Source organism: Ceraceosorus guamensis (genome assembly GCF_003144195.1).
Source record: "Ceraceosorus guamensis strain MCA 4658 unplaced genomic scaffold IE81scaffold_52, whole genome shotgun sequence".
NCBI classification, from domain to species: Eukaryota; Fungi; Basidiomycota; class Exobasidiomycetes; order Ceraceosorales; family Ceraceosoraceae; genus Ceraceosorus; species Ceraceosorus guamensis.
This window is the reverse complement of record NW_020290047.1, coordinates 48,444-67,435: the sequence shown is the minus strand read 5'-3', so window position 1 is coordinate 67,435 and position 18,992 is coordinate 48,444. Positions and strand designations below refer to the sequence as shown.

The 18,992-nt window shown below is 56.0% G+C and overlaps 6 protein-coding genes across 6 annotated transcripts; 3 read left to right on the top strand and 3 right to left on the bottom strand.

The window, feature by feature from the left end:
- Positions 1-33: 33 nt before the first annotated feature.
- IE81DRAFT_325055 (hypothetical protein) lies at positions 34-2,453 on the bottom strand. The gene is made up of 7 exons (XM_025514402.1): positions 1,973-2,453; positions 1,786-1,900; positions 1,501-1,717; positions 1,194-1,421; positions 837-1,111; positions 376-748; positions 34-304 (listed from the first exon to the last, which is right to left on the bottom strand). Exons 1-7 carry the CDS (start codon positions 2,315-2,317, stop codon positions 130-132), a joined length of 1,728 nt encoding a protein of 575 aa, XP_025368126.1. The 5' UTR covers positions 2,318-2,453; the 3' UTR covers positions 34-129.
- Positions 2,454-2,760: 307 nt separating this feature from the next.
- Positions 2,761-6,350, top strand: IE81DRAFT_325054 (hypothetical protein). Its single transcript, XM_025514401.1, has 4 exons — positions 2,761-3,042; positions 3,123-4,431; positions 4,508-4,636; positions 4,708-6,350. Exons 1-4 carry the CDS (start codon positions 2,917-2,919, stop codon positions 6,159-6,161), a joined length of 3,018 nt encoding a protein of 1,005 aa, XP_025368125.1. The 5' UTR covers positions 2,761-2,916; the 3' UTR covers positions 6,162-6,350.
- Positions 6,351-6,366: 16 nt separating this feature from the next.
- On the bottom strand, positions 6,367-7,571 carry IE81DRAFT_315890 (putative dynactin Arp1 p25 subunit RO12; the record flags this gene model as incomplete). The annotated part of the gene is made up of 3 exons (XM_025512544.1): positions 6,856-7,571; positions 6,556-6,773; positions 6,367-6,476 (listed from the first exon to the last, which is right to left on the bottom strand). The coding sequence occupies exons 1-3, from the start codon at positions 7,200-7,202 to the stop codon at positions 6,367-6,369; spliced, it is 675 nt and encodes a 224-aa protein (XP_025368124.1). The 5' UTR covers positions 7,203-7,571.
- A 229-nt stretch (positions 7,572-7,800) lies between these two features.
- On the top strand, positions 7,801-13,083 carry IE81DRAFT_325052 (hypothetical protein). Its single transcript, XM_025514400.1, has 7 exons — positions 7,801-9,066; positions 9,138-10,137; positions 10,218-10,304; positions 10,370-10,615; positions 10,680-11,559; positions 11,619-12,743; positions 12,829-13,083. Exons 1-7 carry the CDS (start codon positions 8,029-8,031, stop codon positions 13,019-13,021), a joined length of 4,569 nt encoding a protein of 1,522 aa, XP_025368123.1. The 5' UTR covers positions 7,801-8,028; the 3' UTR covers positions 13,022-13,083.
- Positions 13,084-13,473: 390 nt separating this feature from the next.
- Positions 13,474-16,158, top strand: IE81DRAFT_198209 (hypothetical protein). Its single transcript, XM_025510859.1, has one exon. It carries the CDS (start codon positions 13,561-13,563, stop codon positions 15,907-15,909), a length of 2,349 nt encoding a protein of 782 aa, XP_025368122.1. The 5' UTR covers positions 13,474-13,560; the 3' UTR covers positions 15,910-16,158.
- IE81DRAFT_360117 (transketolase) lies at positions 16,099-18,807 on the bottom strand (the record flags this gene model as incomplete). The annotated part of the gene is made up of 5 exons (XM_025516712.1): positions 18,184-18,807; positions 17,398-18,105; positions 17,002-17,367; positions 16,836-16,927; positions 16,099-16,763 (listed from the first exon to the last, which is right to left on the bottom strand). The coding sequence occupies exons 1-5, from the start codon at positions 18,531-18,533 to the stop codon at positions 16,099-16,101; spliced, it is 2,181 nt and encodes a 726-aa protein (XP_025368121.1). The 5' UTR covers positions 18,534-18,807.
- Positions 18,808-18,992: the final 185 nt, after the last annotated feature.

Genomic DNA, 18,992 nt, shown 5'->3' with positions numbered 1-18,992 from the left:
CTACAATAGACCATGTCACCGCAGAATGCATACAGCAATGGAAAATAGATTGAAGCGAAATTTCTCGTTACTTGATACAATGCATACGTGCAGCCTTGACGCTGGGTATGATAGGTGATCGGCGGCTCCTCATCCAAGCGCTGGGCCGCCCAGCACACTTGCAGTGGAGGATGCATTTGCAGCGCTTGCAGCAGTAGCAGGCGAAGACTGTTTGACGCGAGAACGACGTTCCTCATCCAAGGCCACTGCTTGCTTCCACGCATCGAAGCTCAATTCTCGTTGACCTCTAGAGATCGCCACCAATCTGTGTCATCGATGCGTAGGCTGGTGTGAGCGATAAACCCCGAAAATGTGAGCGCAAGTGCTTTGACCCACCTAGCAACGGCCATTCTTCTCAAGAGATCTTCTTGACCTTCGCGCACGCCTTCCTGACCCTCCTTTCTTGCTTGGACAAACTCAGCTTGAATCTGCTCTGCCACGCTTTCCGGGATGGACAGATCGACATGTCTTGCTCTAGCCAAGAACGTCCTCCAAGACGCCAACTGCGAGCTGGTGGGCTGGACAGCTTGAGCTGCAACGATGTTTTTGGACCTCAATGGCACTTGCACATCGACGGGAAGCATCGACTTGCCCGCGGAGAGCACAATGAAGGGCAAATCTGTCTCAAAGTCGAATGAGCTGAAGGGGAATGCATACGAGAGCTTGCGAGTGCTCAACAAATTTGCAAGCTCGCGCACATTCGCAACGCCTTAGGAAAAACGTTGCGCACACAAGCGGCCCGCGAGTCAGTCAGCACCTATTCGCGTGCATGTCTTTGTCTAAACGGAAGCTCTCACCTCGATCTTTCAAAGTGCCTTCCCCCATGCTGGATTCGTCGCACAGAACGATAGTTCCGTCTGGCAACTGCAGCCGGCCGGCGAGCAAGCCTGCTTCGCTGCCGTCACTAGCAGGTGCCATCCGCGTTGCAGGATCGTTGAGGTGGTCCAAGCTCATCTTTTGCAACATGACAGCAGGCACCAAGGACGTCAAAACGTCGAACAACTTGGGCGCAGGAGCGCCAGACAAATTGAGTGACAGAGCACCGAGGGTGAGGGAGCCCCTTCGGGAGTGACTGCGCACAGCATGTTCGAATCATCAGTTCCTAGGCTGACGATGCATAGGCTATTCTCCTCGGGAAGCTAGCATTCACTCACATCCGTGCCAGAAGGCCCAAGAGCGTCCATTCTGCTGCTAGAAGGTCGCCCCCCAGCGCTGATGCAAGGTAGTGGACGAGGTCGTCTCGCGATGAAGCTCCGGTCAAAGGGCGCGGAACCTCGTCATTGTGCGCGATAGGCGTAATATGAAGGACGTGAAGCGCTGGGAGCTGCGCGGACGAACTTGAGCTAGCTGCCCCCCCTTGCGACCAATCCGCGCCAGGCAGACTGGAAAGTGACGTGTGATGAAGCGTTCAGTCAGCAGATCCCCCTGCGAGCCGTATTTGCTATTCTGAGCGTCACTCACAGGCTGAAGTCCAGCACGCCAAGAACGTCGATGACGTCGGTCACCTTCAATGTTTCTGCAAGCTCATGATCGTAGATCTTGAGCAACGCGCCCAGGCCAGGGGCCTCAGCCAGGGAGTGTTTGCTGAGGTAGGCTGGCTTGTCAGAAGGATTCCGGGAGAGTGCGCCGTATTGTCGAGGGTCTGGATCCAAGCTAAGACCAGACATGGTTGAGAGTACTGATGCGCAAAGGCGGCCAGATCAACTTTCCTGATCGAGAGCGCATAGAACGCCGCAAAGTACGCACCATCGTCACTTGGCTCGCTGCCAGATTGCCAAGCATCCCTAGCCCATGCTGACCAGGCGGGCGGAGTGATAGCATACAAGACGGTCCGTTCCGTGAGCGTGGTCGGATCGGGATCCTGCGCAAGCCAGGCGTGTCAGATCGACTGCGCGCAGTGAGAAGCATGGCCACGCGTAGCATTGCGACCCACCTCATCCGAGGTTTCGTGCTCATCGTTGCCCCACAATGTGCAGCGCTTCTGTCCGTCTGCTCCCTTGACTTCGCGCATCACCACCTCGTTGCCGCAAGACGTGTCCTGGACCATGCACCTCCACCTTAGTAACTTTCCGCGATGCTCAGACCTGGCCTGCGGAGAAGACAGCGCATCGTCCAAAGTTGGAACTCGTGCTCGTGCTGCTGAGTCTGGAAGAAGGGTGCCGTATTTTTCTGAGAGCGCTCGTGCTAATTCTTCCGTATCCGCGTGCTGAGGCGAGAGCTCTGCCACGGCCGTGGAAGGCGACTGCAGCAGGGTCATGTAGGGCGTCTCGGGTACCATGTCTTAGCGAGGGGCCTGGACAGGGGTGCGAGTGGAAGTAGATTGTGGCTGTGTGGCAAGGACGTTCAGGGCCGCGATGGTCAATGAGCAGAGCCGAGAGAGCGACCGCTGAACATATAACTGGTTGATGAAGATCAGTCGTCAAGATTGCTGTTTCGATTTCGCGTTGCAGACCCTGCAGGTTGTTCACTCGTGACTTGCTGCTTGCGCTGCGTGCCTTGATTCCGACGCGTTAAGCTCTCTACGCGTCAAGCAGAGTGACGCGCGTCGGAAGGCGCGACGCGGTGTTGGATCGTGTTGAGCGCGCGACGTATGCGCGCTTGCAGACGCGCTCATGAAGCGTCTCAATTCAGCACGTCGCGAAGCTTTGCACGATGGCCGCCTATAGAGGTCACCGCCGTGATGATGATGATGCGTAAATACGGCCGCGCTGGAGGGATCACCCTTATAGCTCCATGAAGACGTCCACAGTCGTCTTCGTCACATTTGCCCAACCAGTCACACGCTTCGTTCCCTCAGTTCACCCCATACTACACCAGAGCATCACTACTAGGACTGCATAGACGCTGCTGACGTTGCGACACCGACTAGTGCGCACCATGTCGGTCGCGTCCTCCTCACAAGTCTCGGCTCCCGGCGTCGCATCACCACAGCGTGCCGTCTTCTTACGCGGCAGCGCCCAAGACTCCAAGCAGTACTTTACGGCTCTGGACTCGGATCTCGAGGTGAGTGATCTAATCAACCTTTAGGCGTGAGGTATGACAGCTTCTTTGACGTGTGCATCTGCTGTTTTCGCACCCCTCAGACTCTGGTTTCAAAAGCTCGCAGACTGTTTCCAGCTCCATCCAACTCGGATACCGCTCAGCTAGCTTTGGCATCCAACCAGGAAGCCATAATCTGTCCAGACTCGCTGCCTTTCATACAAGACCGCGAAACGTTGATTGTTCGATGGGTACCAAGCACGCCACGCTCAGTGCTACGTGCCAGCTCTTCCAAAGGCGTGAGATGGGACAGCACGATTGACCGCAAGGATGTCACAGGCTCTGCACGCGGTGCTGACTCAATGGCCAAGATTAACGTAGGCCCAACGCCTTCAGGCATCAGGGGGCCAGCAGCCAGAGCTGCCCATGCTAAGCGCGTCTTGGCCGAGCAGAAGCGTATCCGGGAAGAAGAGGAAGCAGCCGAGCGCCACGCGCAAACGGAGTCTGTAACAAAAGGAGCAGCCGCCTCCGGCTCTGAAGCTCAGTGCGCGGAGCAGCCCATGCCGTCGGCTTTGGCAGAAGCTAGCACAAATCCACCTTTCGACGACAATCGCAGTAATAGGCACCTAGAGATCAGCGATGCGATCGTCGGCGCCACGTCCACATCTGCCGGCGGCAAGGAGAATGTTGAAGCAATTCCATCACTTGCACCACTGGAAGGTATCGATGTCTCAAATCTAAGCAAGCTCGACAATGTCGAGACGCATGGGCCAGTGAGCGCTACTGCGGACTGTGACCCGCCGTCTGCCCCAGGCTCTGCACAGCTCACACAAGAGCCGAGGCTTCGACATGGCGCCGCTTTCGCGACAGACGCTTCCACAAATTCAGAAGGTAGCAAAGATGCTAGATCGCCTCCATTGGTTCATCACGAAGGCAGCCCCTCCGAGAAGGCGGTCGACGTGGCTAGACAGCGCGGCTCTCCTTCCACCATGCAGCAGGAGCTAGAGCCAGGCAAGTCGGCTTGTGGAATGCCAACTGACGCTGCTCATGGCGTCGCTGCGGCCAGAGACTGCACAGCAGAGGGCGAAGCCGATGCGGTCGCATCCACCGCCTTGGTCGGGACACTTCCATCAAACAGCCCTCCGCGGCACACGTCTCCTCGTGGGACCACACTGGTCGCTATTGACACGAATGCGCGCGAGTCTATTGACGACAACGATGGCGATAACACTGGCGGATCGAGTCCAATTGCAAGTCCGACTCGGGACATTGGTGCGAATCCCTTCCGTGGATCGACCAAATCTCAGGTGCTCTCTGCCGGACGTAGTCCTGTTCTCGGACCCAATTCGGAGACACGGTCTCATGGCCCAGTCAAGTGCTCTCCTGATGCGCAAGATGTTTATACTGAGCAATGTGAGTCCTCGTGATCTCCATTCGTCCTGCACGCACTGATGGACAAGACTGATCTCCTTTTCCCATCTGACGCTAGTGAGCACTGCATACCGCAGCATGTCTGCCATCCTTGCGTCGATGCTGGGTCATCCAGCAAACATGCTGACCAAGAAAGGGATGCCTTCAGACTTCTCTGCGTACTCAAAGCAGAGGAGCCGTTATCTTGGTGAGCCATTGAGCACCAAGCATGATCAGCCTACTGACGCTGAAGCTGATGGAAGGATCTCTGCCGCACAGACTTTGATATCATAGCCCACAACATCGATTCGCGAAGCTATTCGGCGCTTCTGACTCCGTCTTCGACGCATCGAAGCGCCCTCTCATCATTCGACAGCTTCACGGACGACCTTTCCTGCTTCTGGACTAACATTCGAGGCTTCTTCGGGCCTCATAGTGCAGAGCACAGGTGTGCTACTCAGCTTGAGCGTTTCGCTGGCTTGACCATAGCAGAGTGGCGCAAACGGATTGAAAGTGCATCTCGCGCTTCAGAAGCCAGAGCTCGGTCGATGCGCAGCAAGACCTCTGATAATTTGCATTCCGACGAAGGCGTGAGCGTCACTCCATTTGCTTCTCGAATCCCCTCCAGCTCTGCACGCAAGGCACCCAGAGAGAGTCCCGCGCTAGTCAGGCTTCGCAAGAGGCCTGCTTCGAGCGGGGAACCTACAGCTGCGCAATATGCTGCCTTCTTGGCAGGCGCCCATTCATCAGTCGCCAAGTCTTTCCAGCCTCCTCTCTACAGAGCAGCAGTGCAACGCGAGGAGCCCCACACCAAGTTCGCCTCAGTATTGCACGATTCCCCCAATAGCGATGCGCGCTCGCGACTTTCACCTTCGCCCTCGCCTGCGCCAACGTCGACACTCTTCAAGGCCTCGCTATCTGGCACGGAGAATGCATTGAGCGTGGTTCAGAACGATAGACCGCAGGGAGCTGTGGATGCGCTACTACCTTCGTCGCCTCTTCTCAGTCGGGCATCCTCTCCAACCGAAGCTAAGCACATAGCCGAACTAGCAGTGGCTGCGCAGCATGGCGGCTCGTCGCCAGGGCGCCAAGCATCCCCTACGCCCTCTGCTTCAGCTGCACCTCCTCAGTCGACGAGGCCGGTCGTGTGCATCGGCGGCAGCTCTGACACTGAACTTACTCTCAGCGACGAAGATGATGCTTCGGCGGTAGAGGAAGAGCTGTTGTCCCAGAGCAGCGCTGACCAATCCCCTTCGAAAAAAAAGCGCGCCGCGCCCCTGCACCGTAAGATCATGGACTCCAAGCTTGCGCGACATTCTGGGGCCGAGCACGACCTCACCTTGGGGCGGCGCATGCTTCGTTCGAGATCCCGCCGTGAAGCTGGTGGAGGACTCGAAAGTGCACCTGCGCCATCTCAAAACATGCAGAAGGCTACTGCATTTACCCTCAGCGGGGTAGACACTAGCGAGGACGAATTGAGCCCGTACGAAAGCGAGGAAGAGCCAACTTCGGGTCCCAGCAGCGAGGGGGAAGCTAGCGACAGCGAGGCTGCTTGCAGCAGAGCAGGCAAAAGACGCCAACGGAGAGTTACGACGACCCCCAAAGCGCTTCTGACTGGGCGACGCAGCGGCACGCAGAGCGCTCAGGACCTATCGCAGTCCAGAGCAAGTGCGCGACGCAATGTTGCCAAGCCTAGATTTTCGCCCGTGTACCTGGCCAAGTCGCAGAATTAGGGGATTCACTGCGCCGTACGCTGCTTGACGAGCCGCGCATACCTCGGCTCTTCGACAGTTCCAGATGGACGTGCTCTCGGCTGCATTGCACGCCTTCGCTTCTACTTTTACCCATGATGTGATTCCAATCTTGAAGCCAAAGACACGCATACTCTCGACACTCTCACACAATGCAATGATGTTATCAAGTGATATTCGTTTGTGATTACTTTTCGGTGCCAGCTGCAGGTCCTGGTCTGAAGCGGGCATAATAGTCTTTCGTCCTTGCTTCATGGATGACCATGAAGTTTTCCGAAAGCTCTCCGAGGCATTTCGCTGGGAGAGGCTGAAGTCAGGTCGCATCGCGTCTTTTGACTCAAGCTTCGCAGGCCGGGCGATTGACCAGGGAACTCACCTGGGCTGCCACCCCACACTGTACCGCTAATGACAACCTGTCCTGGAGCCAGAACGCTGTTGTCCAGTATCCTCACACCGTCCTTGATCACTGCGAACTTGCCGATGATCACATTACGACCGATGTCCACGCAGCTGCCCACCACCGCCGCTTCCAAAATGCTGCCCGCTCCAATGATGACGTGGTCTCCAATCTTGATAGGGTAGTACGAGAAGGCTCTGGGCGTTTGGTATGAGAAGGGGAGCTGCCTGATGAGCCAGCAGAAGTGAACGACTTTTGGAGTTTTTGCGCCCAGCTCACCCTTTGTATGCTTTGTACGGCGGCCTAATGATGCAGCCCTCGCCGAGAATTGAATGCCGACCTATACTGACGACGATCTGCGAGCCTTTTTGCGCTGCCCTTTGTTGAGCCTCGGTGGCATCAGCGGCCAAAGGAGGCATAGCCGAAGCGGCTTTCTTCAGATCTCCCCGAACGATGACGTGATGATGAATGACGCATTTACCGCCCAGAATGATGTTTGAACTGCCCATGATGTGACACTTTCGAGACACCCGATTGCCCGTCATGTTGGTTTGAATGTATTGCGCGGGATCATAAGGCTGGATGGACAGGTTGGAAGCCAGATTGGAGTGCGGCTGAGGCGCCATCTTTGGCAGGGATGCTCTCGGATGCAAAACGCAAGATGGATTGGTTGAGCAAGGCCGGTGCTAGACGTCAAGAGGGCTGCTGCTTGTATGGCCTAGCCTGAAAATAACTCTATGGCGCGACGCGACTGCAATGAGTTGAAGCTGGATGATCACCTTACTGGGCCCTCTGGCGCACGCAGATTGTTGGCACCGAAAGGCATGCCTGCGGAAGGCTCCACTTTTGACTTTCACCTTCTGACACGATTTGCCGCTCTACTCAGCCTTTATTGTCCGTAACAGACTTTCAAGGTGTCACCAAGCTTACAAATTCGAGCTGCTTCTTCCTCTGGGCGTCCAAGCCACGGGCTGGTGAGTGTTGGTTGCGGAGGGTCAAGCCGTGAGTCGTGAGTTGTGCTGCTCGGCATGCAGGCTCAATCGTCTGGAGACGCGTTCTGTGTGGTCCCCGCCGCCCTGGCACGCGTTGCTTCACTTTGTGGCCATGCAGCATGCAAGGCCCGTGCAGACAGCTAACCAGCTGATGCTGCTGCTCCCTGTGATCAGTTGCCTGCGACTATTACGCACCTACTCCTGAACCGGGTTTCCTTCCCGCCAAGCCTCCTGCAGTCGGGGTGAGCAAGTCTCGAGTTCTTTCAACATTCAAGATCTACGAGAGCTACATACACTGCACCTTCCTCACTGAGCTACTCCTCTCAGCAAGATCTTGTCACTCTTTATGGCAAGCATCAACCCTCACGACGACCGAGCACGCCCTCTGATTCCTGGGCTTGTGCGCTCCGTTTTGCGTCTCATGTGCATGCTACAGTAGACAGGTGACTGCTCGCGCAGAATGTCGCACTTCGTGTCGCACAACACGTCCGACTTCGACGCACTGAACCAGCAGCTGCTTCAACGACAATCCAACGTCGAGGGGCACCAAGATGATGGGGAGGATACGGACGCGCTGACAGCCGAGCATGCGTCCTACGCTTCCCGCAGACCTGCGAGCGTGCACGATGCCTCTCAAGATGGAGAGGATGCGGACGTGGATGAATCTTTGTCCATCACCCCGACGGCGTCCACCTTTGGTGGTACAGTCGGCACGCCGTTTGGAGATCGCAGTCAGGCGGAAGCAGGCTCCACCAACAGCCCTGATCGGCTGGGCTTGGTCTCGCCCCGCACGCCTCTTGTTGCGCAGATGGACAATGGTCGCAGCGCACCATCCGCTTCATCGATGCAAAGCAGATCTACCTCGGCATACAGCAGCAGAAAAAATAGCCCCGAACCAGACCAGGTTCGACTACCTACCTCGCCAAGATCGCGTCCCAGCGCCGCAGGTTTGGCCCCACCTGGCACACCTACTTCGACGGTGAGACCCTCCAGCGTCGCCTCCACGCCTGCGCGAGAGAGCAAAGGCAAGGAGGGTGGCAAGTCACGCAGCAAGGGTAGAGATAGGAAGCTTTCCGATCCTGACGAGCCAATAAGGCCAGCTGAGCAATTCTCTTCCCATCGGCATTCCACGGACTCGGGCGCGAGTGGGGACGAGTCGGAAGCAGGAGCGCACAGTTCTTCGGGTGGCAAAGGGTTGCGTTCACGCCTCAAGCGAGGCTCGAGCGCCGCCGCAGGGTCCCTCAAAGGCGTCTCATTCTCAGATACGAGAGCCGGTCCAGGCGAACAGCCCGCGTTTGGCAGGTCCGACTCGAACAGCTCATCGCGGACCAGAGCGAGAGAGGCGATGCGCGATGCGAGCGGATTGGAAGAGCTCGGCAGGCACATGCTCGGGCATCATCAGCATCATCATCGCAGCGCCGGAATGATCAGCTCCTCGGAGATGCCACCGCGTAAGCTGGGGACCTGGGACGGTGTCTTCATGCCGGTCAGCTTGAATGTAAGTACCTGCGACGGGATGCCATTAGTGGAGACGTTGCCAGAGCAAGTCATCTTCTTTTTGTCCCACAGATTCTCGGCATCATCCTCTTCCTCCGCTTTGGATTCATTCTTGGCCAAGCTGGTCTCTTGGGAGCTTTGCTTCTTCTTTTCGTATCCTATGCAGTAGATGCGCTCACAGCGATGTCTGTCTCAGCGATCAGCACCAATGGACAAGTGCGGGGTGGAGGCGCCTACTATCTGATCTCGCGGTCGCTCGGCCCTGAGTTTGGAGGATCTATCGGCTTAGTGTTCTTCCTCGGACAAGCTCTCAATGCTGCCATGAACGTCTTGGGTTTCGTCGAGTCCCTAACAGATGCTTTTGGCGAATCGAGAGGTAGCGGAGGTTTCCTGCCAGAGGGGCCGTGGTTCAACTTCTTCTATGGTAGCTTGGTGCTGGTACTTAGCACGCTGGTGTGCTTGACCGGCTCAGCGCTTTTCGCGAGAGCGACGCTAGCGCTTGCTATCGTGCTCGGGGTATCCATTCTCAGCATTCCTGTCTCCAGCTTCGCCGTAGCTCCCTTCTCGGACCCAGAACGTGGAGCTTACTACACGGGCTGGTCCCTTGCCACACTTCAAGGTAATCTTCTCCCGCGATTCACAACGGGTGCTGCAGGAAGTAGCACAGGATCTGAAAAGGAAAGCTGGCAAACCGTCTTTGGCGTCTTGTTTCCAGCTGTCACCGGTCTCCTAGCTGGAGCCAGCATGAGTGGCGACCTCAGAAAACCGAGCAAAAGCATACCCAAGGGCACCAACTGGTCCCTCGTCTTCACATTCATAGTCTACGTTCTCTGCTTTGTCGTGTTTGCGAGCACGATCGAGCGAGAATCCTTCTACTTGGACGTGGGCATCGTTTCGGATGTCGCGCTGAGTCCACAGATCATCACCTTTGGTGCGCTAGCTTCCACAGCGTTCTCGGCTCTGATGGGCGTGATGGCTTGCGCCAAGGTTCTGCAGGCTATAGCTAGAGACAATCTTCTGCCAATACTCGACGACTTTGCTCAAGGCACAGAGCTGAGCGATACGCCAACGTGTGAGTCTCGCTCCTAGCCGCGATCGACCAGTGACCACGAACAAGGAATTGACTGGCGTCACACACACAAATCGCTACAGATGCGGTCTTTGCGACGTACGTGCTTTGCCAAGCCGTGCTCTTTGTGGATTCGGTCAACACCATTGCTCAGCTCGTCACCATGACGTGTAAGTGGGGCCGATTGCATCGCCGCGTGCCAGAGTCCCTCACCAGAGTTCTGTTGTCTCGGCAGCACTGCTCACCTTTGGGGTTCTGAGCTTCGCCACTCTTGCCCTCAAGGCGGGAGGCGCTCCATCTTTCAGACCGTCTTTCCGGTACTGGAACATCTGGACTGCAGGTGGCGGCACTATTGCTTGCATTGGGGCGATGTACTTCACTGATCCGCTTGCGGCGAGCGCTTGCATCGTCTTCTCGGTGTTCCTCTTCGCCGCCATCCACATCTGCTGTCCTCCCAAGCCATGGGGCGATGTTACGAGAAGTGCGTGCGCGGAAACGCTTAGCTTCCCTCTACACGTCGATCCTGACCTTGTTGCTTGCCACAGACCTGAATTACCACATCGTCCGAAAATATCTTCTTCGGCTTGATGAGCGCAAGGGGCACGTCAAATACTGGCGTCCGCAAATACTGCTACTGGTCAACAACGCCCGCACGGACTGGAACTTGATCATCTTTTGCAATTCTCTCAAGAAGGGCGCGTTATATGTCTTGGGCCACGTGCTCAAGGGCGAGTTTCAAGAGTGCTTAGGCGAGCTGCGTAAGCAGCAGGTCGCATGGCTGAAGCTGGTAGATGTTTCTGGCATCAAATCTTTCGTGGACGTCATCATTGCTCGGGACGAGCGCGAAGGCGCTCGCAATCTGGTCCTCTCTTGCGGGCTAGGAGGGATGAGGCCCAACGTGGTCGTCATGGGCTTTCCGTCAGACATGCGGTCCTCGCGAAACAGGAAACAAAGCCTCACTCCGAGTCATCGCAGCGACGGCTCCGAGATCACTATCAAGCCCGGTAACCACGAGCCGCGCAACACCGGACCCCACAGCGTGATCGAGGTGCGATCGCTGCCTACCGACATAGCTCGACGAGAGACGCCCATTCTGCCTACTACATTCGTCGGCATCATGGAAGATACTTTGGCATTGAACAAGGCGCTTGCCGTCGCTTATGGTTTCGAGTCGCTGTCCCTCTCAGCACCACCTAGCCGTGCTAGTCCAGCATCTGAGAACCCAAAGGACAAGCAAGAGCCACAGTACATCGATCTTTGGCCAATCCAAATTCAAAGTCCTGACCAAGATCCAAGTCATGCTTGGGACACCTATACCATGGTGCTTCAGCTTGGGACCATCCTCAGCATGACTGGAACATGGAAGTCACATCAACTCCGCGTCTCTGTCTTTGTCGAGCAGGAAGCTGATGTTGAGAATGAAAGGTAAGTCAATTTTGGGCCGCGCCGACCTCTCGGATGCTAAGACGCCCCACCCCTGTTAGACGCCGTGTGCGATCTCTGTTGGACAATTTGCGCGTGCCTGCCACCCTTCGCGTCTTTCACCTGGCTTCAGGAAACATCACAAGCTATCAAGCCATTGTGTGGGGAAAGGGCGCTACTTCACCTTGGATCGAGATGACATTGGGCGGCGATCCTTGGTGGGAGGCACTGAAACAGCTTCGAAGGGAAGACGAACGGCGAAGGAAGGAAGCTACGGAGCGCCGCGCAAAACCTTCTGCACAGCCTGTGCCGGGAAGCGCGACACCCAATCCAAACAGCGAGGCGGCGCGAAAACAGTCAAAGCGCGAGCAAAAGATTATGGGCGTCAGTCTACCAGCAGAGCATCTCGCATATTTCAAAAGAAACATCCGCATTGGCCTTGCTCATCCGCGGGTGAAGGAGAGGCTAGGTACCGAGAGCGATGCTGAGAGCACAGAATGGAGCGATAGCGATAGTGACAGCGATTTGAGCGACGAGCTTGCTCGACTCGGTTTTGAAGATGGCTGGGATGCGGGTGATTCATCAGGCCTCGGTCTCAAGCGATCAAAGACCTACTCTTCTTCGCCCGGCCGAAGAGGAGGAGGCCGATCCCACACTCGTCGCAATTCGCTAGGCAACCCAGCAGGATTGCCAGATGAGCCTCGTCGCCGGCCGCTGCTCCACTCACGCGAACAAAGCAATGAGAGCACCTATGGATCCCTGAGCAGCACTCCTCGCGCATCCGCGCTGATGAATCGGCCGAGCGCAAATAATGTCGCTTTCCCGTCAGGACCCACTAGCTCGATGCAACGCACCACAATAGCAGAACAGCCCGAGTCGGATCAGGAGGGTACTTTGAAAGCGTCGGACCGAATGAGAGCTCAGGCCCAGCTCCTCGCTACTTTACCTCCCGATCAACCGTCGTTGTCAAGCAGCGGCGCAGAGTCGAGCAGCGAGACGGAGGAGGATGATTCGCGAAGGCCTTTCCATGTGCGGAGCCGCTCAGAAGAAGGCCCGAACGCTACCAGCGGACGCAGGAAAGCGAAGAAGCATCGACAGCCGGGACCAGTCAGTGCCACTGCGGTCGCTGCAGTGCCCCTCGTGTCCTTCAACGGGCTGCCCAACAAAGCGCAATATTTGATTCTGAAGTAAGTCTGTGGTGCTTGAGTCCCGCCGCTGGGCCGCTAGTGGGATGCAGGACTGACAGAATGCATCCATTTGACCAAATCACAGCGAGCTCATTCGGGTTAATTCATCTCCTTCAACATCAGTCATCCTTACAGCTTTGCCAGCCCCAGAGCCTGGCACGTCCAGCGATACTGCACGCTCGCTTCGGTACTTGGAGCAGCTGGAAAGCTTGTACTCCGGTGGTCCACCCATGCTTGGTGTTCATGCCAAGCAGCTCACCATGACCTCGGCTCTGTGAGCGCGCCTCGTCTAGTCACTTGTCACGCCTCTTTGCAATCTAGAATCTTGAATCACAACGTCGTTCCATTGGCCTGACAAAAGGTTTCCGAAGTGACATCTCGGCTCGCCCGCATTCATATCGCGGCGGACATCTTGTGATAGGATGCTCCAGATATCTTCTGAGTGTGACTGATATCGAATCCAAGACTTATGCTGTGGCGGCTCCACACCTTCCTTTGCACCTACCATCAGCTCGCACAGGACTCCCTGCTCAGCTTGCAAGATCTGCTCACAGATTGAGCTCGAACTCAAGACTCTTGACTAGAACTTGTGACCCCAACCACCTTGGATCGGGACTTCTCCTGTCACGTGACTGCTGTGCTCATTCCGAACTTTTCCCCGAACTGCGCCAGGGATTTCCGCCCTCCACAATCAGGAATAAGATCCACGCACCTCACTGGGACACCAAGATGATTGTAAGTAGAGCCTTTCTCGGTCCACTTCCACTTTTCCCATTGTAAAGGGTGACCTGACCGCGCACCGTCTTACTAAGCCTACATGTCAGCATCGCGAAAGCGTAAGGGCTGCGCTGTGCCAGATGAGGCGGACGGCACTGCTAGCGAACATCCATCAAGCACGAGCACGGCGCTTTCAAGGCGGGGCCGGAGCGCACCAAGAACGTCCAACGCCTGTGATCCATGTCGGCGGTCTCGACTCAAGTGTAATGGACAGCGCCCGACATGCGCTCGATGCCTTGAAAGAGAGATGTCAAGCAGGTGTATTTGGCCTACAAGAGATGGCCGATCAGAGAGGGGCAGCCAGAGACGCGGTGAAGAGACTCGTGCGAGATCCCCGCATACATTCACCAACCAGCCTCACCCAGGTGCCCCGTCGTTGGATCTGCTCGCAAATACTGCCGCGGACAACGCTACCTCGAGCATGGTCCTGCCTTCGCGGCTGGGCGCCTTGGCCCCTCATAGCGCCAACAGCTCGGCGAGAAGAATGTGGTTCGAGTCCGCCCTCAGCTGTGCGCCTCCTGCACCGAGTTCCGAAGTGGATCCGGCTGGTGTTGACTGGACCAGCTTCGGCGTGGCTCCCTCCGACCTATCTAAAGAGATGATTGATGCTCTGACGGGGCGTATAGGCTTTATAAGCAATCAAAGCGCAGCTTCAGATCCGCAGCGTGCCAATAGCCCCAGCAGCTCCACAGGGCTTTCCAGAGCAAGCAAGCAAAAGGGTGACAATGCGGATCCCGTGGTCAGACTGCAGTACTTCAGACTGCTTGGTGCAACATCCATCACTCCTGGAGTGAAGAAGATATCGCTGGAGCTCCGCTTGACCCCTTCTGTACGCAAGGCTCTGTTTGCCAACGAGGGCTGCCCCTCCGATGTTCCGCTCATTCCGCAACGACTTGACCTAGATAGTCTGGTGGCTGTACCAGGTCTCTCATCAACAGCGAGTCGTGCATTTCAGGTGGATGTCGCAAGTGCAGAGTCTGCTGGCAAGCCAGAGCTCTCTGCTAGCTGCATGGCCAATCAAGCAGCACTCTTTGATGGTGACATGCCAGCCGAGTGGGTCTTGGATGAGCTCGTACCGCTCTTTTTCGTCAAGCTCGGCGATCACTTCCCATGCCTCAACTCTGACGGCCTGATGGGCAGACTGCGTGCACGTCGTCGACAAGCTCTTTCAATGCTTGTCAATGCGATCTGCGCTCTGGCAGCCCGCTACTCCGAACATCCTACCATCGTGCATGCGAGCCGCTCGCGGAAAGCTCATACGTATGGCGTACCATTTGCCGAAAAGGCAAGGGGATTCTTGGCCACCAGTCTTTCTGTGCCTAGCCGAGCTACTACTTTGGCCTTTCTGCTGTTGGCGTGGGAAGCCTTCGCTTGCAATCTAGACTCGGCTTTCTGGAATTATGCAGGTATGGCCCAGCGTATGGCTATCGACCTTGGCATTCACCAAGCGCCACATAGCACGGCACAACCACGTGATTTGGAAGCTATTGACTTCATCGACGATTCCCTACTGTTCTGGAGCGTCTATCAGATGGATCGAGCCTTGTCGCTCGGCACAGGACGCCCTGCCAGCATCAAGGACTCAGAAGTGACTTGCGCACTTCCTGAGCCTGATCTAACAACTTGCCCAGTCTTTGCGCACCATCTCAGACTCGTTCGTCTAGGTGGGATGATTGCCGAAGTCATCAACGCGGCACTGCAGCCGCTGCGTGCGAGAGGCGAAAATGAAGCAATGAGCACGACAGAGACGGCTTCTCGTTTGGACGAGCTCGAAGATCACTTGGTGGATGCATACGAAGCCTTGCCCTCGCAGCTCAAACTGTCGGCTTCAAATTTTAGAGCCAGCCGCGAGAAGCACGTCTTTTTGGAGATGCACCTTCTCTACCACTCTTTGCTATTTGTGCTGAACAGAACACCAGTAGCATCGTACCGAAACACGGTCGGAGCAGGTGAGAACAAAATGGCATACGTAGTGCGACGAAGCGCACAGCGGTGTGCAGAAATCGTCGCTATGGACGAAGCCGCAGACCTCGATGTGCTAGTTTGCGTCCCGATGGCCAATCAATCTCTTTATCAAGCTGGTTGTGCGGAGCTCGACGAGCGCAAGAGCACAGGTTCCGACCATCAAAACAGCGCGGGCCTGACGCGGTCAGTCAAGCATTTCATGGCGGACAATGTTCAACGCTATCACCGCTTTGTAATGACTCTTGAGCGCATGAGCATGTACTGGGACGGCATAAGCTGGATACAGGGCGTCCTCTTCCAGAAGCAGCGTGGATTTGCGGATACCGACTTGGTCGAGCTCGCTGTTGGCACCGATTCAATGGTTTCAGAACGTGAACTGGTGAGTCGAGACTGCCTTGACCGACACGGAGACAATGTCGGCTGATGAAACCATCAATTGGTCATAAAGCAACTGTTGCAAAAGCTTCATGCCGGTGGACTTGAAAATATCACATCTCAGGAGGTCTCCGAAGTTGCGTCTTTGGAGGAAATTAATGCATTCTTGCCAGAGCTAAATGACCTCCTTGCTTCGTTTGCATGAGAGCGCACTCCTCGGCAGCAGGTTACGAGCATCTCAAGATGGTAGAAGGAGTTCTTCGAATGCGCCTACTGGAGGGGTCTTGATTCGGCCGTCTGGCGCGCGATGACGCTGAAGGAACTCTTGAACCTTTGCGGCGACATTGCTAGGCGAGAATCCGAAGTGCTCGTAGAGCTGCGCTTGCGGCCCCGACAAGCCGAATGTATGCATGGACAGCGACGCGTGAGCATAGCGTGCCCACCCATAAGAGCTCCACACCTCCACAGCAACGATCAGACTGCCTGATAGTGGCAAAATGGTGCTCTTATAGCTGCCTGGCTGTTTGTCAAAGATATTTTGACAAGGCATGGAGACTACTCTGGCGCTGATGCCGGCTTTTGCAAGCTTCTCGGCTGCTGCAACCGCGATGGCGACTTCTGAGCCGGTAGCAACGAGCACGACTTGCGGGACTTCGCTATCGGTGCTCTGCCAGACAATATACGCCCCCTTCTGTACGCCATGGCGCGAAGAACCTGCGAGCAGAGGGACGCCTTGTCGACTGAGAGTCAAGATGCTCGGGACACCTTCATTCTCTTTCGATAGCGCAATGCTCCAGCAGCCCATGACCTCCTCGGCATCGGCTGGACGGAACAAGCTGAGATTTGGCATTGCCCGAAACAGACTTGCAAGACCAATAGGTTGATGAGTGGGCCCATCTTCTCCTGCGATCCAAACGCCGCGAGGCAATCGGAATGAGCCAAGCTGTCACCGAGACAAATAGCTTCAGCACTTACCGATGCCAATGCTATCGTGCGTTGCGATGCCAATCAATCGAAGACGCTGCAAAGCAGCCATGCGAATGGCAGGTGCCGCGTACAAAAAGAACCTGGACGGCAATGAAACGAGTCGCCGGATCAGCTAGGGCTTCCCTGCGACGAGAAGATCATGCTCGATGCCTACATGAAAAAGGTAGAAATGACGGGCACTAGCGCGTTAGGATGGTACGCCGCCAGTCCGTTGGCCACTCCTGCCATTGCATGCTCTCGGATCCCATAGTGAATATGACGGCCGGCATAGCTTCCATATCCTGTCTGGGGAGCCTGAAAGTCTTCCATATCGGGCCATGACACAAAAGTCGAAGCAGCTAAGTCCGCAGATCCTGTGACCAGGTTTGGTAGCGCAGGAGCGATGGCCTCGACCGCAATACCCGAGGATTTTCGGGTGGGAACTGCAGAAGTCGGCAGACGTTCTTTCGACGGCAGGAGCGAAGCAATATCCTCGGTCGAAGGGCTAGTGAGCTCTCCGCTCAGTTGGGCACGAAGCTGGCTCGCGAGCTTCGGATCTCTCAATTCAAACCTGTGAAGTTTCTCTTGCCACTCTTGTTGCCATTCTGCACCACGATTTTGGACTGCGGCAAAGCCATCATAGACTTGCTGGTCGACATGGAAGGAAAGCTCCTCATCTCGTCCGTTCAGCTTCTTCACACCCACGACGTCGGCTGCACCAAGAGCAGCACCGTGGGTGGGCGCTAGTCCCTGATTGGCAGAGCCAAAGCCGATGGTCGTGACCACTTTAACGAGGACGGGCTTGCCAGTGTTGTTGTCTCTAGCGGCTCGCAATGCTTTTGTAATGGCATCAACATCATTGGTGGCGTCGGGACCCACGTCAATGACGTGCCAGTTCATGGCCTGAAACTTGGCGGCGGTATCCTCGGTGAAGCAGAGATCGATGTTACCGTCTACGGTGATTGCGTTGCAGTCGTAGATGAGAATCAAGTTGTCCAGTCTCAAGTGGCCTGCTAGCGAAGCTGCTTCTACACCGACGCCTTCTTGGATGCATCCGTCGCCGCTAAAGCAGTAGACTTTCTGATCGAAGAGCGCCTCATCGCTGCTGCTGTTGCGGTCGTAAGTCGCTTGCAAGTGCTTTGCCGCCATGGCTAGACCCACAGCGTTGCTGATTCCTTGCCCAAGCGGGCCGGTGGTCACCTCAATGCCTTCATACTCGATTTCTGGATGACCAGCTGATTGAGAGTGGCGGAAGTCAGGAGAATGGTAGCGCTTGAGCCTAGCGGCGATTAGAAGAAGAAAGTCATTAGCAGCGTGCCGATATTGTCAACCTTTTGGTCTCGCAATCAGCACTCACATGTCCATCGTCCATGACTTGTAGCCACACAGGTGCAAGTAGACGTACTGCAGCAAGCAAGCGTGACCAGCCGAGAGCACGAAGCGATCACGACCGAGCCATTTGGCGTCCGCCGGGTTGAATCTCATTACATCTCGCCACAGCACAAGTCCGATGGCAGCAGCGCCCATTGCAGTACCTGGATGCCCACCGTTAAATTGCTGGACCAAGTCGGCAACGAGGCAGCGAACATTGCTCAAAGTGAGCGCAGAAAAGTCGGGAGAAAGGATGGAAGCTTTGGGTTTCGTTTGGACTGGCCGATCGGCCCGAATTGCGTCGTGGCTCTGCTCGATGATTGGTGCGGGTGCCATGATGTTGGTATGTCCACTTCTCTTTGAGACCTTCTCAGTAGGGATGGTGTATGTATACACTTATTCAACACAAGCGAGGAAGGGGAAAGCAAGCTGGAACGGGCGCTGGACTTGAGGCAGGCCAACAAAGGCTTATATATGGTCCTGTGCGCTCGTCGGCTCTTGGTGTCGACCGTTCCGTTGTCTTGCTATGCCTGACCTTCGCGCCAGTAGATCAGTCCAGGCGCTCAGCTCCTGGGTCTTGACATGCCCTCAGCATTTCTGAGCTTCCGACTAGTCTACAATGTGGCTTTCTCACACGGTGGAAGACTCTGCGCTGAAGACCAGCCGAAATTCAGCGTTCGAACAAGTCGCTTGCAATTCCTCGCGGACTCGCTCTGCGCACGGCGAAGCGCACCGGACAAACCGTCTTGAGCTTTGACGCGGGGAGTTGCATGTGTGTGGAGATATGCAGACAGC